This window comes from Pseudorasbora parva, chromosome 10, assembly GCF_024679245.1.
Source record: "Pseudorasbora parva isolate DD20220531a chromosome 10, ASM2467924v1, whole genome shotgun sequence".
NCBI classification, from domain to species: Eukaryota; Metazoa; Chordata; class Actinopteri; order Cypriniformes; family Gobionidae; genus Pseudorasbora; species Pseudorasbora parva.
In genome coordinates this window covers 454,619-480,166 of record NC_090181.1, presented here as the reverse complement: position 1 = coordinate 480,166, position 25,548 = coordinate 454,619, and the positions used below count along the sequence as shown (strand labels likewise).

Genomic DNA, 25,548 nt, shown 5'->3' with positions numbered 1-25,548 from the left:
TCCCACAAATCTCCATCAACTGCAAGATGCTCTCCTATCAATATGGGCCGACATTTCTAAAGAATGCTTTCAGCAGCTTGCTGATCAATGCCACGGAGAATTAAGGCAGTTCTGAAGGAGAAAGGGTCAAACACAGCATTAGTGTGTGTTCCTAATAATCCTATAGGGGAGTGTACACAATATACAAATTAAAATAAACAAATAAGATAAGCAATTTACTATGTACAAGTTTATTAGGTATAATCTTGGAAATGTAAATAAGCGTGTATATAACTAAGTGAATAAATGAATGAACAATAGTGCATGTGTGTGTCTGTGTGTACCAAATGTCCCCACAATGTTAATGGATTTTACATATTTAATACTCATGTTTTCTAAATTAAATTATATCTAGATAATTACCATAAATATTTACCATAAATAAAGCTTATAAGTAAAGCTGCTTCAGTCCAGCTGAAATATTACTAATAATATGACAGTTATTCTCGTGTTTGCTTGATAAAAGCAGTGCAGATTCTGAGCTGGTGCGAGTGAATGGAGGCGGGGCTAATTTGCATATTCATGAATCCGCATATAATAAATGAAGCAAGGTGTCGAGTTACATTCAAGAATTTAGTTTTCACAGGAAAAAAACTTTTAAATATGTAATCTTGGTGATCAAAGATGAGTTTTAAGGGATGACATTTTTGACTACAAGTGGACTTTAATATTCTTCGCTTTATATCAGCAGTCGTCTGACCTTTGACCTCACCATGAACTGAAGCGCTTGGGGAAACATCTTATAATTAGATTAACGTGTCTGACTGTATACATACATATTAATAAATATATATGATCACAAAAAGATATTAAACTTGGATTGGTATTCTCTATTGTGCCACTTATCGAGTGAATCGCAAACAAGAACAAATGTAGGCGGGGCTTGATTGTGTCTGTGGGGAGCTGATTGGATGGCTGTGGTCTGCTATTGGCTGATCTCCTGTGAGTGACAGGTGACCTCGTCCTCAGAGAAGAGATTAAGTTATTCTGACTCAAGATTATTAACACAATAATGTTGTGCACCTATAAATAACTGCAATATTCCATACATTTAAAAAAAACTTTGATGTCAACTTTGGACTTTATTGGGATAGTTCACCCAAACTGATATACTCATCCTAGGTGTACATGACATTCTTCTTTCAGACAAAGAGGTATATTACAACATGTCCTGGCTCTTACAAGCTTCCAAGAATGTCATACACACCTAGAATGACTTGAGGGGGATTAAATCATGGCGTAATTTTCATTTTTGGGTGCACTATCCCTTTAAGATATAAACATTATATAAAGCTGCTTTGAAACCATGTGTATCGTGACAAGCACTCTATGAAGTGAATTGATGTATCTTACACGCATATAAAGGGAGCTCCGGTTGTCCTCAGATGACCTGAGAGAGATGCGGATGAATGTGACCCGTCGGCGGTTTCCATGGCAACAGTTGTTCTCCAATGGGATCGTGTTACCCATGATGATGATCAATGAGTGCACTTTATGGGATGCACATGCTAGTCTTTGACCTCCTGGAATTTGGCAGATGCCAGTGTGTGTGTGTGTGTGTGTGTGTGTTTGTGTGTGTGTGTGGGAAAACTTACCTTTACTATATATAAACACTATCTAAATATATCTAAATACTGAGTATATCTAACATTTTACATTTAAACGCTTTATTTAAGCTTAACGTTAACGCCGTATTACTAAAGCTGACGTTTTGATAACGTTCCCATTAATTTAGAAAAATGTTATGTCTAAAAGTTTGCTGAAAGTTTTAAAAACTTCCGTAAACCCTAACACCCAAAATAATGAACTGGTCTGAGTAGAGCCAACTTCATAGTTTAATCAAATGAATGCTCAGGAGTATATAGAACTTTCTCTTCCCTTTGAGCTCAAAAAACTGACACATTTTAAGTAATCTGAGCTTTCATTGTTTTGAGTTTTATGAACTTAATTTAGACTAACTTATATTTAAGTGAATCTAGGCTGGGTTTTCTATTTCCCAGCATGCTTTGCCATGACATTTAAAAAGGAGAATAAATGCTAAAATTAAGTGTTATATTATGTTTTGCCAACTTATTGGGGGTTTGCAGTGAACGTTAGGGGAACACTGTATCATTCTTCAAACATTATGGGAGCGTTACTCTAGAGTGTTCTCTGAGCGTTACTCTAGAGTGTTCTCTGAGCGTTACTCTAGAGTGTTCTCTGAGCGTTACTCTAGAGTGTTCTCTGAGCGTTACTCTAGAGTGTTCTCTGAGCGTTACTCTAGAGTGTTCTCTGAGCGTTACTCTAGAGTGTTCTCTGAGCGTTACTCTAGAGTGTTCTCTGAGCGTTACTCTAGAGTGTTCTCCGAGCGTTACTCTAGAGTGTTCTCCGAGCGTTACTCTAGAGTGTTCTCCGAGCGTTACTCTAGAGTGTTCTCTGAGCGTTCTCTGAGCGTTACTCTAGAGTGTTCTCTGAGCGTTACTCTAGTGTGTTCTCTGAGCGTTACTCTAGTGTGTTCTCTGAGCGTTACTCTAGAGTGTTCTCTGAGCGTTACTCTAGAGTGTTCTCTGAGCGTTACTCTAGAGTGTTCTCTGAGCGTTACTCTAGAGTGTTCTCTGAGCGTTACTCTAGTGTTCTCTGTGCGTTACTCTAGAGCGTTTTCCGAGCGTTACTCTAGTGTGTTCTCTGAGCGTTACTCTAGTGTGTTCTCTGAGCGTTACTCTAGAGTGTTCTCTGAGCGTTACTCTAGAGTGTTCTCTGAGCGTTACTCTAGAGTGTTCTCTGAGCGTTACTCTAGAGTGTTCTCTGAGCGTTACTCTAGAGTGTTCTCTGAGCGTTACTCTAGTGTTCTCTGTGCGTTACTCTAGAGCGTTTTCCGAGCGTTACTCTAGTGTGTTCTCTGAGCGTTACTCTAGAGTGTTCTCTGAGCGTTACTCTAGAGTGTTCTCTGAGCGTTACTCTAGAGTGTTCTCTGAGCGTTACTCTAGAGAGTTCTCTGAGCGTTACTCTAGAGTGTTCTCTGAGCGTTACTCTGGAGTGTTCTCTGAGCGTTACTCTAGAGAGTTCTCTGAGCGTTACTCTAGAGAGTTCTCTGAGCGTTACTCTAGAGAGTTCTCTGAGCGTTACTCTAGAGTGTTCTCTGAGCGTTACTCTAGAGAGTTCTCTGAGCGTTACTCTAGAGTGTTCTCTGAGCGTTACTCTAGAGTGTTCTCTGAGCGTTACTCTAGAGCGTTCTCTGAGCGTTACTCTAGAGTGTTCTCTGAGCGTTACTCTAGAGAGTTCTCTGAGTGTTACTCTAGAGTGTTCTCTGAGCGTTACTCTAGAGAGTTCTCTGAGCGTTACTCTAGAGTGTTCTCTGAGCGTTACTCTAGAGAGTTCTCTGAGCGTTACTCTAGAGCGTTCTCTGAGCGTTACTCTAGAGTGTTCTCTGAGCGTTACTCTAGAGCGTTCTCTGAGCGTTACTCTAGAGTGTTCTCTGAGCGTTACTCTAGAGAGTTCTCTGAGTGTTACTCTAGAGTGTTCTCTGAGCGTTACTCTAGAGCGTTCTCTGAGCGTTACTCTAGAGCGTTCTCTGAGCGTTACTCTAGAGCGTTCTCTGAGCGTTACTCTAGAGCGTTCTCTGAGCGTTACTCTAGAGCGTTCTCTCTCTCAAAATCCGAAAATGGTGTTTTGGGGGTAAAATGTGTGTTATTTTGGCAAGGTTGCTGCTAAAATTCGCACTCATGGGTCATCACATAATAGTCGCTTCAACCCGCGGAAAAAACTTGGCAACACAGTGCAGTTGAGCTCTGTTGACATATGACAATGCGACGCTTCGTTGCTCTGATTGGTTGTCGATCAGTCCAATCGAGGTCTTTCCTGGTTGGGTTAAAACACGCCTCATAATCACAGCCCAATGAGCATCAGACTCATATCCTGACTAGAGCCGAGTATGACCACGTCAGGCTAGTATAAACGATCAAATGCTTTTTTGTCAACACTATAGTCACGAAGTGAGCCATTAAGAGCTGCTAGAATGTAAATGATGGTCTGTGCGGCTCCTCTGTCGTGTGGCTTTATTAATATCCTGCAGATGGAAGGGGATTGCAGTGGTGTTATATTTGCATTCCAGAAACTCGACAGGCTCCTGAACGACTGACCGATCTCAGGATCTCACTGCTGCCGTCCTGAACAACTCAGAGCACACGTCTGTCACAATCAGCTTTCTCTTAAAAATATATTAGTTGTGTAGTTGAGCAATAAATGTTTAAATCAAGGTTAGGTGCATTCAAATGCAGCCAAATGTTTTGCTTGATTATATGCCCTGGTTTTCCAGGATCATTGAAGCGCTTCGCTTGATTCATGAGTTGTCAATTTATTTAAATCAATACAGGATAGATTGAAAAACAAGGATCATTTCATCAGCCTTTTATTCTTTGTCGAGTCAGTTCTAAAGCGCACTAAACCGTGAGCGAACACACTCGTGTTTTAATTCTGAGACCGTCAATAATGACTGGATGAATGATTTTCATTGGTCCCGAATGCAGAACCGCCCCCAAAACCCAGGAATACCTTTATTTAACCAGGGAATAAAATCACATTGAGATGGATATGTCCATGCCGGAGATTATTATAATAAGAGGGAAACATCTAATGCATCAGGTACAGACAGTGTTGGGGAAAGTTACTTTGAAAAGTAATGCATTACAATATTGCGTTACTTCCTTAAAAAGTAACTAATTGCATTACTTCTTAAGAAATGTAATGTTACGCTACTTTTGTACAACTTTTTCTCACCTGGGCTGGGCTTGTTGTTTTTTAATAATAATAAAAAAGTACTTTTTGGGGCAAATGTAAAGACCATTTCACATCAAAATTGAAATAATAAGGAAATCGACGTTAATGTACATTCAGGCGTGTACCTCAGGCCGGGGACTCACTGCAAGCGTGGCGTGAGCGTCTCGGCTGCGTGGCGTGTCCGTTTTTATTTCGGCTCCCATGTTAACCGGTTAGAGCTTGCATACTGCCTGCGTCAGTCCGAGCCGCGCGGAAAACGCGTGCATGCTTCAAATAGAAGAGACGCCTATTTTTCACGCGACACGCGAGCGTGTTGGAAGCATTTCCAAGCAAAATATAATAGGAAAAGATGTTTATATGCCATTTACACACGAATATATATTAATAAATTACATTTTCATATTTGAAAGTCTCTAGGTTAACATAAATGCAGATATAGGCCTAATTGTAATATTAAAAAAAACAGCATAATTATCGATTTTGAAATATTAAACCTGTCAATACAGAACGAAATATTCTGTAGCCTATTTTGCCGTCAATACCATAGATCTAGGCTACTGCCGACGTTGTCACTTTTGGGATAATGCACACAATCCAACATAATATATAACACTGTTCTAGAGGCTTCTGGGTATTTTAACCCTCAAATCTTACATATTGTGCCTTTAACATATTTAATTATTGGAGGTCCTGGTTTTGCATTTCACTGATTTTATTCATTTTGAGGAATACTCAATCTTTTTTTTGTGCAAGTGAGATTAAGTAAATGCATGCTCGCATCTAGAAATCATGTACATGTGTACACACACACACACACACACACACACTGCCCCTAAACCTACCCATCACACACACACACACACACAGCCCCTAAACCTACCCATCACAGGAAACATTCTGCATTTTTACTTTCTCATAAAAACTCCTCCTGTGTGATTTATAAGCCTTTTGTAAAGTGGGGCCATGGGTAATGTCCTCATATTTCACCCTCTCCTGTAATACCTGTGTCATACCCATGGCATTATACACATTTGTGTCCTCATATGTCATAAAAACATGCCCACACACACACACACACACACACCTCTGTATTTACTTATGATTCTCTCAGCATAAGGGCAGGAGAGCGGTCAGTCAATAAATGGAAAATAAAGTAACTTGCATTACTTATTTTAAAATATTAATGAGATCATTTGTTGTAAATTTAAAAGTAATGCGTTACTTTACTAGTTACTTGAAAAAGTAATCTGATTACGTAACTGGAGTGAGTTGTAATGCGTTACTGACCCTCAGGAAACTGACACGAACAGTCATTAGTGTCGAGTGTTTCTTCTGTCTGGACTCGTTAGTGGACGTGTGATTACGATGCCAGACTGTAATTAGGAGTGTTTAGTCCAGCCGGTTAATGCAAGATTATTCAAACGTTTCCTCAGGAAATTGAAGGCTTTGATTGTTTTGCGCTGGAAATCCGCTTAGAGTTTGAGCTTGTGAACACTGAGGATCTGCAGAAATTAGACTTGCACCTCAAACGGCAAGAAAAACTGAATCAAAATGAAGCGAGTGTGTGCTTTAGACAAAGAAAAATCAACTCCATTGGCAAATATTTGTTCTTGTTTTCAGCACAAACTTCATTTTGACCAACTTCTCTATATCTTCAGTCGTGCCTCTTCTCCAGTAAATGATTTAAGGATGATCAGATATTTGTGCTGGAAAACCAGACGGAAATACTGAGGAAGAACATGTTTTATCAATATGAACTGCGAAGTATAATAAGTATTTTTCTCTTTTGATCCCTCTTTTCTTAAAGCTCCCCTGTGTGATATTCCCCCATCTAGCGGTGTAAAGGTTTATGACCATCCAGGGAATATTAGCTTCTGTTCCTCTCAATTCTGATTTCGGTTTAACTCCTACGGTGGCTGATTTAGTCCAAGATTAACACGGCTTCCAGTTCGACCTCGTCCATGAGTGCCATCGAGTGTTAAACGCGAAAGGCGAAGCTTGAGTTTACGGGTATGTCCCTCTTTGGCTACTGTACTTTCAAGATGGAGGAGCAACATGGCGGCCGGCACTCGAACCCCTCACCCGTATGGGTTTCCAACGGCAGATTATAAACTTACCAGAATACTTTATTACTCGAAAGTTGTAAATATACATTAATGAGCACATATTTTTTTGAAAGCACTAAGTGTTTTAGCTAAGAATGAACTAATAAAGTTACACAGAGTAGCTTTAAGGCACAGTATGTGAGTTTTTGGATTTGTGTTATGTATTGTGTTGACTTGTGTGCATTATCCTAAATGTGTAAATCAGAGAAATCAGCGATTATAGCCCATGCGTCGCCTATCCGTGACATCATCATCATCCGGTGTTATGGTGCAGTAACCATGGCAACAGTATCGCCACTTTAATATCTGATGTGTTTTATTAGACTCTGTTCGGATCACTGATGGACAGAAACTGATGATTGTCCTCCAGCTCAGCACAGTTAGTCTTATTGTTTATATCTGCTGTTGTTGATTTACCGCTCAGTGCCGTGTTTTACCGCCTAATATGATCTCGCTCACCGCAGTGTCAACAAGCGGCTCAGAGTAGCGTTATAACATCACTTTAACACACTCACGTACGTACGTACACACACACACACACACACACACACACACACACACACACACACACACACACACACACACTGCCCCTAAACCTACCCATCACAGGAAACTTTCTGCATTTTTACATTTTCAAAACACCTCATTCTGTTTGATTTATAAGCCTTTGTACCCATTGGGACCTCAGTTTAGGTCCCCACAGTGACACGAGTCCCCATGAGTCTGTGTGCATTCAGAGTGAAGGCCCCACCAGGCTAGAAAAACATGTACACAGACACACACACTCACACGAGCAGAAAAAGTGGAAGCGCTTGCGGCAGAATAAAATAATAAAATAAATAGAATAAAAAGTCCGCCCACTCAGGTGTCAAGACACGCCTCTGTGCTGAATAATTACATACTGTGCCTTTAAGTGTTTAACCCTAATGCAGTTTGTCATGTGCAGCCTTGAGCATAAATCCTGTTTGAATCCCATAATGCACTCATCACACGACTGTATGAGCCGCACATCAGCAACACAGAACCGGTGTGTGTGTGTGGGGGGGGCAAGTTTTGGTGACATATGAGGACCCAAATGTGTATAATGCCATGGGTATGACACAGGTATTACAGGAGAGGGTGAAATATGAGGACATTACCCATGGCCCCACTTTACAAAAGGCTTATAAATCACACAGAGTGGTGCGCTTGTCCGAGCGCATCTCAGGGTCAGCTCTCCCGTCTCTGCAGGACATCTCCATCAAACGATGCAGAGGCAGAGCTACAAAAATCATCAAGGACATTAATCACCCGGCCAACCCCCACTTCACCCGGCTGCCTTCTGGTAAGCGCTTCCGTAGCCTGATGGCCAAAACTGAGAGACTCAGGAGGAGTTTCTTCCCACAGGCCATCAGACTCCTGAACGCTGTCACTTAACTACATGTGACTTCACCTCACTTCAGTATTAACAAACTCACACACTGATATTGCTCTGCACTTTATTCTTGTGTTCATGTAACTACTCATTATAATGCTGTTTGCACATTACACTCCTGCACTTCTGTTATCCACAGATTTATTTTTATAGTCTCCAGTTTACTTATCTCACTTATTTTATTCCACATCTCTTATTTCTTTTACTTGATTTATTCATAATTCTACATATGTATATATATAGCACCTTATCCTATTTTATAATTTATTGTGCTTTTTTGTTAATTGTTATTTGCTGTCCATGGAGCGGACCTGTTTACATTTCACCGCCGGTTGTATTCTGTATAACTGTGTGTGTGACAAATAAAACTCTTGAACTTGAACTTGAACATAGGAGGAGTTTTTTTAGAAAGTAAAAATGCAGAATGTTTCCTGTGATGGGTAGGTTTAGGGGCTGTGTGTGTGTGTGTGTGTGTGTGTGTGTGTGTGTGTGTGTGTGTGTGTGTGTGTGTGTGTGTGTGTGTGTGTGTGTGTGTGTGTGTGTGTGTGTGTGTGTGTGTGAGAGAGAGTTAAAGAGAGCAATGCATTTCCATCAGAGGTGCGTGACCGACCGGGGATTATCAGATAACCGATGGCTGAGAAACGGTTGGTGTGAGTTGAGTGTGAGATTGGCGGATGCTGGGATAAAGGCGTGTGTATTAAATGGCATATGAGTGACCCATCAGCGGATAAATCGCTGCGATGATGATGATGATGATGATTATGGCTATCGTAAATGCTAGGTGATGAAAGGCTTCCTCCACGGGACCCGTGCCATCTCACTGCGCTGTCCTCGGATGCACTGACCCCGCTGCCGACAACCATCTCGGTTTATTGAAGGTAGCTGGGCAACGAGCCGACCATTACTCAGTCAATACTGAAGCGACATGCACAGAAGAGGAGTGTTGAGCTTCTGGTGCACCACCATCCTCACCGCTGTCAAGCTCAAGCGTAAAGCTTCAGATCATTCATGCAAAGAGGAAGATGATGCAGTTCTCATTTCACTCACAACAGCATTCCTGCCTCAGACTCTTTGTGGAGATTAAAGGGTTAGTTCAGCCAGTAATGAAATGTCTGTCATTAACTCCTCCCCCTAGTGTCGCTCCACACCCGTAAGACCTCCGCTCATCTTCATACACAGTTTAAGATATTTTATATTTAGTCCGAGAGCGTATGCAAGTGTATGCACACTATACTGTCCATGTCCAGAAAGGGAATAAAAACATCATCACAGTAGTCCATATGAGACATCAGTGGGTTAATTAGAGTCTCTTGAAGCATCCAAAATACATTTGGGTCCAAAAATAACAAAAACTACGACTTTATTCAGCATTGGCTTCAGCATGATGTTTTTATTCCCTTTCTGGACATGGACAGTATAGTGTGCATACACTTGCATGCGCTCTCGGATAGGAGTTAATGACAGACATTTCATTTTTGGGTGAGCTATCCCTTTAAGCAGCATGAGAGCGTGCCTGTCAGCAGGACAGAAGATGTTTCCATGGAAACTAATCCGGTTTAAAACACGCTTTCATCTGAAGACGATGGGTTTATTGTGATTCGCATTTTAACTCATGCGACACAGATCATATCACCGGCGAGTGGTTTTCATAAACACGAATAAGAGAAATTAGAGCATGAAAAGGGCAGCGTTGGGGAAAGTTACTCTGAAAAGTAATGCGTTACAATATTGTGCAACTCCCTTAAGAAGTAACTAAAGTAATGAGAAAAGTAATCCATTACATTACATTAGCGATACTTTTTCTCAAGTCTTACTTGTTGTTTTTATGGTTTTACTTTATTTGCACAAATGTAAAATATACACAAGAAAAAAACTAAGTTACAATCCATGCACTAAAAAAAAATCTGGTTAATAAAAAAAACAAAACAATGTTGGGTCAAATATGGACTAACAATTGGGTTGTTTTAACCCAGCGATTGGGTTGTCTTAAGCAAATATTTAACCCAACCGCAGGGTTAAAACCCAATTGCTAGGTTAGGCCATATTTGACCCAACATTGGGTTTAAAACAACCCAGCATTTTTTAGAGTGTAGACTGTGCAGGGAGAGGCAAGAAACCCAAAGGGCTTATTCAAAGCCTCCACCACTAAAATGTAAATATATGAATATATAATACACTCTAAAAAATGCTGGGTTAAAAACAACCCAAGTTGAGTTTGTCCATTTTCAACCCAACTTCAACCCAACAGCATTTTTTAGAGTGTAAGTGCAACAAGTGAATTACAGCATATATAAAATAATAATGATGATGATAATGATGATGGTAATGATGTACTCAAAAAGCAAACCATATGATTATCGAGTGAATCGCAAACAAGAACAAATGTGGGCGGGGCTTGATTCTGTGTGTGGGGAGCTGATTGGATGGCTGTGGTCTGCTATTGGCTGATCTCCTGTGAGTGACAGGTGACCCCGCCCTCGTCCTCAGAGATGAAGTGATTCTGATTATTAACACAATGATGTGCACCGATAAATAACTGCGATATTCCATTAAAACACACGAATTGTCCGTTTGCTTTCGTGGGGTCTTTAATGTAACGTGTTTATTCTCTTCTCCAGGCTCCAGGCGTGCCGTCCTCCACGTACTCGCGTGTAACACACACTGCTAATGTACAAACGTACCCAACATACTAGCGCTGCGTCCTATTTCTGTCTGGCTTCTTGTTCGAACATCACAGAATGCATTCTGAACTTCTGAACTTGACATATTTCAAGCGTAATGCGATCGTGTTTAGTTTGCCGTGTGTGTGTCACGAGCAAAGCCTGTTTTTAGATTAGCACTCGGAACACGTACACTATAAATGAAACAATAAGCGATGCTGTGAACACTAAAGCTGGTTAATGGCTTCATTTGTATCGGTCTTTAGCTGTAAGTAATTGTGCTGAAAGTGATTGATCGATTGATTGATTATAGTTGCGGTGATTGACTAACTGTGCTATTCATGCAAAACGATTTTAAAAACTAGTGTCGGGCTCACACTGCCTGATGTTGACTCGCCGACAGGTTTTGTTAAATCTCAGACCAATGCCCGAAATCAAAGGAAACCCGGTGCTGGTTCAGCGGAGTGACATTCATGTCACCTTTAAAGCGTTAGTTCAGCCTGTAGTGTAAATAGTGTGATTAATTCCTCCTGTGGTTGGCCAGCCGTCAGACCTCCGCTCATCTTCACACACAGATGAAGATATTAGTGTTGAAATCCGATGGCTCAGAAAGGCCTTCATTGACACCAATGTCATTTCCTCTCTCAAGACCCATAAAGGCACTAAAGACGTCGTTACAAAGCCCATCTCACTACAGCGGTTCTACAATCATTGATGAAGAGGCCAGAATAGAGTTAGTGCGCAAAAACACTAAATAACGACTTATAGAGTGATGGCCGATTTCAGAACAAAGCTTCGAACCGTTATGAGTCAGTGAATCGATTCATGATTCGAACCGTTATGAGTCAGTGAATCGATTCATGATTCGAACCGTTATGAGTCAGTGAATCGATTCATGATTCGAACCGTTATGAGTCAGTGAATCGATTCATGATTCGAACCGTTATGAGTCAGTGAATCGATTCATGATTCGGATCGCGAGTCAAACGGCTAAAATCACTTTGGTGATCCGAATCATGAATCGATTCACTGACTCATCAACCACAGGAGGAATTAATCACACAATTTACATTTATGGCTGAACTAACGCTTTAAATCAGAACTCCAGTCTGACGCACACGTGATCTCGCGTGGTTTCCTTGGCACATCTCGTGAGTGTTTGGTTGTGAAACGGACGGGACAGAGCTCTCCACATCTCTCTGGTCTGGGAGTCCTATAAACTCGACCCCTACGTCCAGCGGCTGGCCGAAACCGTCTTCAACTTCCAAGAGAAGGTCGACAACCTGAGAGTAGAAAAGATTAGAGCACCAATCAGGCATTTGGACACACACACACACACACACACACGCATGCACGTTCTTTGTTATTACTTATATTTTTGACTACACTGCAAAAAAAATTCCTATCTAACAATTCTTAAATCAAGACGCATTTACTAGATCAGTAAAACGACAGGAGATATCTTATTTTACCCATTATTACGGAGCCTCCGTTCTTCATGAAAGATGAAGATAGAAATGCACACAGGAAGAAAAAACCTTGCAACAATGATATCCAATGATTCCGATCCGCCTAATCAGAGATGGCGATTCGCGCGGGACTGCTATCATCACAGGACCTCGGTGTTCGTGAAATACGGCAGGTCATTCGCGGGGAATTTTTACTTTACAAATTACAGACATGGTCGATTCGCTCAGGATTAAGATCACAGACATTCTCAATTATTACAAATCAGCAGAGGTCCAGATAATACCAGTCCCGTGCGAATCGGGCTAATGGCGGTGATTCTGCTGGCATGAGTGTCTTCTTTTTTTTTACTGGAGTAACGTTAGATGCCATATTTACATTAAATACTAATATACCGCCGTTTACTAAACGACTGATTGGGCCAGACTAAAGTTACGTAAATCAGTGAGTTATTGACCGCGGCTGTAGTGTAGCGGTAAGAGACGCACGGCATCAAGGTTAGACTCTAATCGATCAGAGGTTCGAATCCGCCTTTTGCCGAACTCGCTCTACTCCCTTTCCCATCACACATCAGATCGGAAAGACATTTATTTACAATAAAAGTGGAGAAAATATTAGAAAAGTGGAAATAAAGCGTCTAACGTGTTTAATAATAAGTGTTTATCGGTTAGGGGTGAACAGACATGAGCTGAATTACAGACGATAAAAGTGGGCGGGGCCAATATCATTAGACAATACAAGTGGGCGGGGCCAATATAATTAGACAATACAAGTGGGCGGGGCCAATATCATTAGACAATACAAGTGGGCGGGCCAATATAATTAGTCGTAAAGAGTGGGCGGGCCAATATCATTAGTCGTAAAGAGTGGGCGGGCCAATATCATTAGTCGTAAAGAGTGGGCGGGCCAATATCATTAGTCATAAAGAGTGGGCGGGCCAATATCATTAGTCGTAAAGAGTGGGCGGGCCAATATCATTAGTCGTAAAGAGTGGGCGGGCCAATATCATTAGTCGTAAAGAGTGGGCGGGCCAATATCATTAGTCGTAAAGAGTGGGCGGGGCCAATATCCAATATCATTAGTCGTAAAGAGTGGGCGGGGCCAATATCATTAGTCGTAAAAAGTGGGCGGGTCCAATATCATTAGTCGTAAAGAGTGGGCGGGCCAATATCATTAGACAATACAAGTGGGCGGGCCAATATCATTAGTCATAAAGAGTGGGCAGGCCAATATCATTAGTCGTAAAGAGTGGGCGGGCCAATATCATTAGTCGTAAAGAGTGGGCGGGGCCAATATCATTAGTCGTAAAGAGTGGGCGGGGCCAATATCCAATATCATTAGTCGTAAAGAGTGGGCGGGGCCAATATCATTAGTCGTAAAAAGTGGGCGGGTCCAATATCATTAGTCGTAAAGAGTGGGCGGGCCAATATCATTAGACAATACAAGTGGGCGGGCCAATATCATTAGTCGTAAAGAGTGGGCGGGCCAATATCATTAGTCGTAAAGAGTGGGCGGGGCCAATATCCAATATCATTAGTCGTAAAGAGTGGGCGGGGCCAATATCATTAGTCGTAAAAAGTGGGCGGGTCCAATATCATTAGTCGTAAAGAGTGGGCGGGCCAATATCATTAGTCGTAAAGAGTGGGCGGGCCAATATCATTAGTCGTAAAGAGTGGGCGGGCCAATATCATTAGTCGTAAAGAGTGGGCGGGCCAATATCATTAGTCGTAAAGAGTGGGCGGGCCAATATCCATATCATTAGTCGTAAAGAGTGGGCGGGGCCAATATCATTAGTCGTAAAAAGTGGGCGGGTCCAATATCATTAGTCGTAAAAAGTGGGCGGGTCCACACAATGGTTCGGACGCCCATGATTCACAGGATATGAATTCCTGATAACAGTATAATTTCAGAGCTCCGTGGCTTTCTTAGTCACATTCATGACATCAGAAAACAGAGTTTGAATGGCAGCCTATGGTGACATTCACAGATATCAGGGATCAATATCCTGCGAATGGATAAAAGGCCAAACGGCTTACCATAGATAGAAGTGCGCGTCCATAAAGTTCACACACACACACACACACACCTGATCATGAGCGCGCTTGATTGATTGCTCGAGTTTGATGGCTGACGACACGCTCCGCTCCGATCACGTCAGATGAAGTTTCTCCGCGCGTAAAGACGCGTCAGTCCTGGAGTCTCTGACGCGGTGTGTGTGTGTGTGTGTGTGTGTGTGCTTGTTTTTGTGAAATATAAGGACATTACCCATGTCCCCACTTTTCAAAAGGCTTATAAATCACACAGGAGGAGTTTTTATGAGAAAGTAAACATGCAGAATGTTTCCTGTGATGGGTAGGTTTAGGGGCAGTGTGTGTGTGTGTGTGTGTGTGTGTGTGTGAGAGAGATGGGTAGGTTTAGGAGCTGTGTGTGTGTGTGTGTGTGTGAGAGATGGGTAGGTTTAGGAGCTGTGTGTGTGTGTGTGTGTGTGTGTGTGTGTGTGTGTGTGTGTGTGTGTGTGTGAGATGGGTAGGTTTAGGAGCTGTGTGTGTGTGTGTGTGTGTGTGTGTGTGTGTGTGTGTGTGTGTGTGTGTGTGTGTGTGTGTGTGTGTGTGTGGAGGCGGAGTGACTGACAGACATCCATCATATAAAGGGAAGTGGAGCAGCTGAGCATCTAAACTCTGATCATGAGGAGCGCGCTCGTGTGTTTGCTCATCTTACCGCGGTTCCTCGTGGCCGCGCTCATGCTGTGGTGTCTGGACTTCGCGTGCGTTAGAAAGAGAGTTTTATTCCGTCAGGATGATGAGGATGAAGATGATGAGGAGCCTCCGCTGTGCGTCTCCGACAATAACCGCATGTTCAGCTGGGAGTCGCTCAAAGCGGTGTTCCGCGGGCACCAGCTGGACTGGATGAAGTCCGCGCGCCTCGGCCACCCGGCGCCCAACAGCGAGGTGGTCCCGCTGGAGCGTCAGGAGCGCGCACGCATCCTGGAGTTTGCTCGCGCGCGCCGGCCGCTGGTGCTGAACTTCGGGAGCTGCAGCTGACCTCCGTTCATGAGGCGTCTGAAAGCGTTCCAGCGGCTCGTGCGCGAGTACGCGGACATCGCGGACGCGCTCGTGGTGTACATCGAGGAGGCGCATCCCCGCGACGGCTGGAGCAGCTCCGACGCGCCCTATCAGATCCGCCGCCACCGCAGTCTGGAGGAGCGCGTGCGCGCGGCGCGGCTGATGGAGCGCGCGGCGCCGGGATGCGCGATAGTGGTCGACTGCATGGACAACGCGTCCAACCGCGCGTACGGCGCGTTCTTCGACAGACTGTACGTCGTGCAGGACGCGCGCGTGGTGTACGAGGGCGGAAGAGGACCGGAGGGATACCGACTCTCCGAGGTGCGCGCCTGGCTGCTCCGGTACCGCGCGCGCCTCCGCGATCACGCGCCGATCCCGGTGTAAGACGGGCTGGACTGTATCTATGGAAACCCCTTCCCGCCACATCAGCAGAAAAAACACACTTTTGTAAATGATAATAATTGACAATTTATGAGATTAAACACTCTGAGAAAAAAGGTACAGTGCTGTCACTGGGACAGCACCCGAAGGTACACTCTAAAAAATGCTGGGTTAAAAACAACCCAAGTTGGGTTGAAAAAAATGGACAAACCCAGAAACTGGGTGGTATGAAACCCAATGTCTGTCTGGGTTTGTCCATATTCAACCCAACTTGGGTTGTTTTTAACCCAGCATTTTTTAGAGTAAAATTCAAGGTTGAAATGACTTAAACATCCAAGGCGACTGTGCTTAAAAATGTCAGGCTGTGACTTTAGTTGTTTTGTTTTTTACAGTGTACTAATAAGCACTCTTGACGTACTAATTTGTACCATTTAGGGGTTAGTAAGGTACAAACATGTACAGTCTAAAAATGCTGGGTTAAAAACAACCCAAGTTGGGTTGAATATGGACAAACCCAGAAACTGGGTTGTTTGAATGGGTCCATTCACTGGGTTCAAACAACCCAATGTCTGGGTCTGTCCATATTCAACCCAACTTGGGTTGTTTTTAACCCAGCATTTTTTAAGAGTGTACCGGTATGTTAAAATGACTTTTATAACTTATAACAAAGAGTTTAACATTTCTTCTTTTGAAGAGTTGAAACCCTAACACTCGTTGTCATAACTCGTTGAACATGTCATTTTTTGCGGTGGACCTTCCCAGTGGCGGCACTGTTTCCTAACCCAGTGAAGATCATATGTGGGAGTTTTAACTCATTATTATGATTGTGTCATAATGTCAACTATATCTCAATGACTTTTTAATCTCATAAGTTTATCATAATTGTTTTATATCTCATAATTTAGACTATTAATCATAATTATCACTGAATATATCATACTTTTTATCTTGGTGACACTAAAATGATGAGAAATCGAAATTAAGAGACTATAATATGAGATCGAATAGTCATTATAACTTTTTTATAAAACGTCTAATTATCACTCGTCATCATTTAGACAATTTTTTTTAAGTTTTATCGTAATTTCCACTTTATTCCGATTATCACTTGATATGTCATACTGTCAACTATTTTAATGACATTCTAAAATGTAGATTTTTCACAATTTTTTTTTTGTGTGCAAAATTAACTAAAATATGAGATTAAAAAGTCATTTCGGATTTAGTTGAAAACATTGAATTTTTCCTCATAATTATGACTTTATAACATACAAATGACTAAATATGTCAAATGTCACAATGTCAACTTTTTATCTCAATGAGGTTTTAATCTCTTAGCAGGTCATACTTTTGAGTCTGTCATTATTTACAATAGCGTGCGTGTGTGTGTGTGTGTGTGTGTGTGTGTGTGTGTGTGATGGGTAGGTTTAGGGGCAGTGTGTGTGTGTGTGTGTGTGATGGGTAGGTTTAGGGGCAGTGTGTGTGTGTGTGTGTGTGTGTGATGGGTAGGTTTAGGGGTAGGGGGATAGGATGTCCAGTTTGTACAGTATGAAATCCATTACGCCTATGGAAAGTCCCCATAAAACATGGAAACGCGACATGTGTGTGTGTGTGCGTGCGTGTGCGTGTGTGCGTGCGTGTGTGTGTGTGTGCGTGTGTGCGTGCGTGCGTGCGTGCGTGCGTGCGTGTGTGTGTGTGTGTGTGTGTGAGGAAGGTCTTCCCTGTGTTGTTGTTGTTGACGCTCGTGCTCTTTCTCTTGTATTCGTTGTGAAGGTCGGTCTTTAAAAGGTTCTCCGCCAGAAGATCGACACTGATGTCTGAATACAGGACACGTGTAAATGATTCCTTTTTATTTTGGTAATAAAACTCTTCATCTCTGGAGGCGTGTGGATGATGATAATGTGATTCAGTGAAAGAGAAACTTCAGCTGCATGACTCCTCAGCCATACTGACTGCATCTGAGTAATGGAGACTGAAGAGAAGCTCTCAAAAACATAACATTTTCATATGCTCCATCGTAATCTCCACCTAAACACACACACACACACACACACACACACACACACACACACACACTGCCCTAACCCTACCCATCACAGGAAACATTTTTACTATCTCAAAAAAACATAATTTAGCATGTTTTTAAAGCTATTTGAAATGTCCTCATAAACCACATAAACAGGCTCACACACACACACACACACACACACTTTTAGTCACCCATGCTTTGAAAGAGACACTCATCATCGTGTGAAACCACACAAAACTCCCACTGGTGTGTAAGTCGTGATGTTTCTGCAGATGATCCTCAGTTGACCGAGCCTGACCCACTTCCGGCAGCGCGTGGGAGGACTGAGAGGATCATGGGAAATAATCCAGGACTTCCTGCCGCTGATCACGGCACATTAAAACAAGCCCCGCAAATCCAGAGCACTTCTGCAGGAGCGGCAGCGGCTGCGTTTACACTGCAGGTCTTCATGCACAGTTACGATTTATATATCCGCCTTCAGATCTGCCTTAATTCTCCGTGGCATTGATCAACAAGCTGCTGAAAGCATTCTTTAGAAATGTCGGCCCATATTGATAGGAGAGCATCTTGCAGTTGATGGAGATTTGTGGGATGCACATCCAGGGCACGAAGCTCCCGTTCCACCACATCCCAAAGATGCTCTATTGGGTTGAGATCTGGGGACTGTGGCGGACATTTTAGCTCAGTCAACTCATTGTCATGTTCAAGAAACCAATCTGAAATGATTGGAGCTTTGTGACATGGTGCATTATCCTGCTGGAAGTAGCCATCAGAGGATGGGCACATGGTGGTCATAAAGGGATTGACATGGTCAGAAACAATGCTCAGGTAGGCCGTGGCATTTAAACGATGCCCAATTGGCACTAAGGGGCCTAAAGTGTGCCAAGAAAACATCCCCCACACCATTACAGTAAAAAAAGTAGTCAGACATTTTTTGCTTTTCAGAACCTTAGGAAATGGACAGCGGCCGACATGAACACACACACTTATTAAACTGATAATAAAGCCGTAAAGTAGCATATCTTTCAAATCAGGACAGGCCACTTCTCATTAATACAGACCGGTTTGGAGATAAAAGTTTAACTGAGACGTAACCGCGATCAACTTCATGCGAAATTAAGAATCAATGTCACACAAGTCCACACAGTAAAATTGGTGGATAGGATATTGGAGCGGGCGACTGACAGCGAGACACAGCACCAACTGTGTGTTTTCAAAGCTTTGATTATGTTTACCGTGTGCAATATAACATGAGTTCATGTTTCGCGTGTAAAATAAACACAGTATTTTTCACACAATTTACTCATCTGTACAGTGCTGTTTCCTCTGTCCTTGTGCTATGAAGTCCCTCCTTTAGAAACACGTAACGAGTTCTGATTGGGCCAGCGCTTCCCGCGCTGTGATTGGACAGCAGCTTGGCGCACTTTGCCCGGAAAGGTCCCGCCTCTTACCATAACGGGGAGATGCAAGCGCTGAATGCGCTCTCTTCTCCACGTGGGAGAGCAACGAGACCACGCCCCCTATTTTGCGTGTTCTTGTGGGTGGAGTCAACAAACAGTTCGGTAACACTTTACTTGAAGGGGTGTGCATAAGACTGACATGACACGTGTCATGAATATGAAGGAGTTTTTATGCATGTTTATGACAACTGTCATTAAGTGTCATTCGCTTAATTATGTCATTTTTAATGCAATGATGACATTTCGGAGTTGTCTTTGTTATGGCAACTTGACATAAACCAATACATCATAACCTGTCATAAACAGACATGAAATGACATAGCAGATTAATTATCAAATTTAAGAAACTACTTAGCTTTTTGGGTTTACATTACATTAGTTGCTAGGCAACGTGGGGGAGAGGACGCTGGCGTTGTCTGTTCGCCGCTTCTCCACCCACAAATCATGTTAACTTTACTATTACATTTAGAATTTATTATATTTTCTTATGTTTGTGACTAGTCTAACAGTCAGAGCTACTATTGGGACTGTTGCTGATTGCTGGCAGCCACTGAGAGGACGTTGTTTGCCGTTTTTTCACCGCTTCTCTTCTGTTTTTGTTTGAATTAGTGGTTGGTTTTGGTTTGAAGGACATTTGATGTTGCTCGCTGCGGCTGCTCTCTCTTCTGGGTGTCGGCTGCTCACTGGTGGTCTCCCTCGGGCTTGAACTGCATGGTGGCTGAAGTTTGCACCAGGCTAGCGTCATCAGCGTCCGGCATGATGTTGAGATGTAATTTTTACTTGTTATTCATGTATTGTTATTTTTTCCGTTTGTTGCACTTTGAGATTCTTCGGAATGAAAAGTGCGTTATAAATAAAATCTATTATTATTATTATTATTAAACTGTCATGTGGTTGGTTTTGACGTTGGCTGTCATTAGGCTATTATAATGTCATGATTTTTTAATAAATTTAATTTGTCATTAACATGTCATTAAGTGTCAATACTCTGTTAAAATATTTTATAACATTGTCATGAATATATTTCTTGACCTAAACTACAGTGGTACAAGTTGAATTAGTCATTAACATGTCATTAAGTGTCAATACTGTGTCAAATTATTTTATAACAGTGTCATGAATATTTAGCTTGACCTGAAATATGGCATCATAGAGGAAATCGTACAGAGTCATAAAAACTATTAATATAACTCAAAATGATAGCGTGGCATAGACATATACACCTATATGATGATGTCTATGGTGGCACCACTGGTTATGTGTACGCTGTAACAGTTGTTGGCAGAGCCTCAGTCAGGTTAGTTTGTTTAGGTGTTTAAAGGGTAACTAAACCCCTGTTCACAGCCTAACTCCGCCCTCTGGCAATATTTGAAAAATGCTGCAAAAGTGGGCAGATCCCAGCGGAGACAGAGGGGACGAGACGAGGGCGGCGCTGAGCGGGGGGGCGTGCACCTGAGACCCGTAGTGACAACTTGTTTGACAGTTGTCAGACTCGCAAAGATTGATAGTGACTGGAGTGAGGACAGTAGTTTTGCAACAGAGCGGTCATCTAAAGTAGAGGAGTTCTCTCCACCACCTTCACCTGAAGTGGAGGAGGGTGAAATGTCTGTAGACACAGAGTTTGTTGGCTCAAACTGCTTTAACTCCCGATGCATACGATGCTTTCATTCATTCATTCATTCATTAATGCTAGCGAAGCAGCAGCGCAAGAGAGAATGAGATCACTAACTAATCTATGAACACTGAACAGCCATATCCTTATACTGAATGCCACTAAAAAAAATCACAGGACCAATAAGTTCAAACCTAATAGCCTATTACAACAGATTTCCTCATATTAAATATTCCTCATGCATTAAATAAAAGTTAGACTACATACGCCGTCAGTCTAGCACGTTACGGATTTGTTGTTCGTTACCACGGCAACCATTTGCGTGTCAGGGTTTGTCTGAAAGCGTCTGAGGTATGAAAATTATCTGTAGACATGACAGGTGGCAAAAATATCAGAAGAAAAGCTTAACATGTACTTACAACTGCATTATATATCTGTATTTTCTTAATTAGGATGTTGAAAGCAAGTGAAGAGAAAGTTTCATTCATAATGTTTCTACTTCATTTAACATGAGCACTCATACTGGACTGAAGCCGTTCTCATCATGTGATCACGGAAAACATTTCTCAGGGCGTGGTGAGCTCGTGCCAGGGGCGTGGATAGTGAGCCGTTGGAAGTACAAACCTACGTAACGAAGCACCATAACGTCCAATAGGAAAATTCAACTGCAGTAGCCACCGTTCAACCTTAAGAGGGCAGCACTAAGACGTTTTTACACCATATATTATAGAATTTAAACACTTTAAACCCAACTGTCAAAACATTTACTCGACTCAATGAACAATAATAATAAAGCTCCATTCTTGCAGATCATTAACTAAAAAAAGTTGTTCTAGGGTTTAGTTACCCTTTAATGTCAATTTAGTTTGCAGTAAGTAAAAACAATTCACAACAACGTTATTTTGGGTTTAATATACTTTATTTAAACTTTCGCTCACTCTTTAACGAATAGTTTGAGTTTATTCTTACCATTCCGTTTGTTATGGTGGAGTCTCGTGTGCTGGTGCACCGTCAAAAGGGGTTCGGGCGGAAACGTTGGCCCTATATATAATGTTCCGGCCTAGGCTCTAGCCACAACCATTCCTTGTTCAGCCCGGGGTGGGGCTCTAAAGACTATTTCTCTTATTTTTATACATCGGAAGATAATTTATAAAGTGAAGTCATTTGACAAAGTGTTATTTTTCTGTGTTTGTTTATGTGTGTATATGATGTTGATATATATATGTTTATTTTGTGTAATGGCCATTATTTGTGTACGTGTTTTCCCCTTTTTGCGTTAATTGGTGCTGGTCACCTGTGTATAAATTCATGCCTTGTGTTTTTAAGAGTCAGTTCTGTGAGAGGGCAGGTCTTAAAAATTAAATGATTGATTTTATTTCTCAAACTCCTTTTTATATTTTTAAGACATTTGAAATTGTCTATTATCTAACCTTCTGTTGAAGCTGGTGGAGGAAACTTAAAAAATAAAATAAAACATTGTGAACTGAAAAATATTAATGATGCTGTTATTAAAAAATAATTTGACACCGTATTAACACCTAATTACATTTTAATGACAAATTAAACTTTTGCCACTGAAAAAATGTATGACATTATAATGGCCTCAGTCAACATCAAAACCAACCACATGACAGTTTAAGGTTAACCCTATAAGCTAAGTAAGTTTCTTAAATTTGATAATCTGTTATGTCATGTTTATGACAGGTTATGTTGTCTTGGTAATGTCAAGTTGTCATGACAAAGACACTGACAGGTTATGATGTATTGGTTTATGTCAAGTTGTCATAATAAAGACAACTCTGAAATGTCATCATTGCATTAAAAATGACATAATTAAGCTAATGACACTTAATGACAATTGTCATAAAGATGCATAAAAACTCCTTCATATTCATGACACGTGTCATGTCATGATTATGAAGGTGTCATGTCAGTCTTATGCACACCCCTTCAAGTAAAGTGTTACCAACAGTTCTAGTGATGTCATCACAGCAGGAAGTGCAGCGGTGTAGTCCAGACCGGCCGCTCGCTGTAGGCTTTGAAAGGGAACTTCTGTTCAATAAAATATCTCGCTTGGCATTGAACTTTGAGCTTTATAATTTTACAGGTATTATTTATGCACTAACGGCAACATTACACACTAACTAAAGTTTGAAAGATGGAATCGCGAAGAACGGGACCTTTAAATTAATGTAGCCTACTGGCAGTCTGGCACACGTAGGTGCTCTGTATATTTTGCCTTTCGCCTTATTGTATCGGCGCCTATCCCCACACCATTACACCACCACCACCAGCCTGCACAGTGGGAACAAGGCATGATGGATCCATGTTCTCATTCTGTTTACGCCAAATTCTGACTCTACCATCTGAATGTCTCAGCAGAAATCGAGACTCATCAGACCAGGCAGCATTTCTCCAGTCTTCAACTGGCCAATTTTGGTGAGCTTCCTATTTGTAGTGGAGATGAGTGGTCCCCGGTGGGGTCTTCTGCTGGTGTAGCCCATCCGCCTCAAGGTTGTGTGTGTTGTGGCTTCACAAATGCTTTGCTGCATACCTCGGTTGTAACGAGTGGTTATTTCAGTCAAAGTTGCTCTTCTATCAGCTTGAATCAGTCGGCCCATTCTCCTCTGACCTCGAGCATCAACAAGGCATTTTCTCCCACAGGACTGCTGCAGACTGGATGCTCTTCCCTTTTCACACCATTCTCTGTAAACCCTAGAAATGGTTGTGTGTGTAAATCCCAGTAACTGAGCAGATTGTGAAATACTCAGACCGGCCCGTCTGGCACCAACAACCATGCCACGCTCAAAACGGCTTAAATCACCTTTCTTTCCCATTCTGACATTTGGAGTTCAGGAGATTGTCTTGGCCAGGACCACACCCCTAAATGCACTGAAGAACTGCCATGTGATTGGCTGATTAGATAATGGCATTAATGAGAAATTGAACAGGCGTTCCTAATAATCCTTTAGGGGTGTGTGTGTGTGTGTGTCTATATATATATATAATATAATATTATAATTATTAATTCCATTCATGATCTTAACTAAGAGAACCCCTGACTGTTTATTGTTTTCTAAAGTGTGTGTTTGTTCTCTGAGGAGTGACTGAGGATTGGTTTAGAGGTGTGTGTCTCACTAAAACACTTGATAACAAAGTTTGTGTGTGTGTGTGTGTGTGTGTGTGTGTGTGTGTGTGTGTGTGTGTGTGTGTGTGTGTGTGTGTGTGTGTGTGTGTGTGTGTGGAGTTGAGGCATCACACACCCCTAACGTGACAGGAGTGCAGTAACAGTGTTTGCTCACTTAGCCCGGCTTCCAGATATGAAATATGGATTTGTCTTTCATTTAATTTATTATATTTCATTATATTGTATATTTCCTTTTACTGAAACACTAAAGAGTCGAGATGAATATTGCCTGTACTATTGTGTGTCTCTCTCACTGAGAGAAAACACATGTTATCAATATGTTTTGGGGAACATTAATCAGCTCCAACCTTGGAGAGAGAGTGTGTGTGTGTGTGTGTGTGTGTGTGTGTCTGTCTGTCTGTGTGTGAGCAGTATTCTGCATTACATTGACATATCAGTGTTGAGTGTACAGATCTGGAAGGTCACTATGGGCCTAATTCTGGGTGAAAGCGTCCACACGTGACACGTCTATGGAGACGCGTATCAGATTAACTGACTGTGTGGAAATTTACCATGACTGCGTTGTCTCTGAGCCCATCGGAAGCATCCACATTGACGTGGATAGATCTTGAAAACAGTATAACTGTTGGGAATATTGTATGTCTGATAGGGCGAGGCAACGAGACTGCGAGAGAGGGAGCGGTCTACGAAGTCCTTGTGAGACTTGAAGCTGGCTTCTGGTGTTAAAACGGCAAACTATTCTTAAGTAAATTTTTATTTTTAATTAAAGCGATGGTCAAACACATTCTTTTGAAGGCTTGATTGTGTTTGTGGGGTGCACTGGAACGTGTTCGTGCTTCGTTTTTAAAAAATGGCATTATTTGCCTCTGTGTTGACTCGAAGCACGCAAGCACAACTCGGCCGTCATTATGTTGAGCCCCGCCCACTGACTCTATACACGATGTGATTGGCCCGACCAGAGTTTGGCTTTTACAGCTCAGACGTGTATTGAGAGTTGCTAGACGACACTCGCAGCAGATTAGATTTGCTCCCGCTAGGGTGCGTCTGGATTTCTGGGCTATCAGAAATATGCAATGGGCTCAGATTGGTTATCTGGCCCAAACTTCATTTAGATTTTTTTCCTCCCAGAAAACAAGAAAAAAATCTCTTCTGTAATTTAACTAATCTAGTAAATGCATCTTGATTTAAGAATTTTTAGGATATCTGGACTGGAAACAAGAAAAAAATACTAAACAAGAAGAGCATTTTTTGCAGCGTGTGTCTGAAGGCAACAGATGATGATAATCTACTAATTCTCTGGATGGCAGACAGGAAGTAATCCATCAGACTCGAGGAAGCTAACCGGATTTGTACGGAGGTCAGACATCAGTCACTTATCCTCGTCCAGATCTGGCACAGAAAAACACTGTAATAGAT

The 25,548-nt window shown here is 42.0% G+C and overlaps 2 protein-coding genes across 3 annotated transcripts in view; one reads left to right on the top strand and one right to left on the bottom strand.

The window, feature by feature from the left end:
• The window catches only part of LOC137090859 (brain-enriched guanylate kinase-associated protein), a 90,091-nt gene extending 74,810 nt beyond the window's left edge, over positions 1–15,281 (bottom strand). Inside the window, exon 1 of one of the 2 annotated variants that reach the window (XM_067454825.1) lies at positions 15,159–15,281. The gene's annotated coding sequence lies outside the window, so the exon portion shown is untranslated. The remainder of the gene's footprint in view (positions 1–15,158) is intronic. The other variant, XM_067454828.1, reaches the window with a different exon arrangement.
• dio3a (iodothyronine deiodinase 3a) lies at positions 15,125–16,236 on the top strand. The gene has a single exon (XM_067454834.1). It carries the CDS (start codon positions 15,125–15,127, stop codon positions 15,884–15,886), a length of 762 nt encoding a protein of 253 aa, XP_067310935.1. The 3' UTR covers positions 15,887–16,236.
• Positions 16,237–25,548: the final 9,312 nt, after the last annotated feature.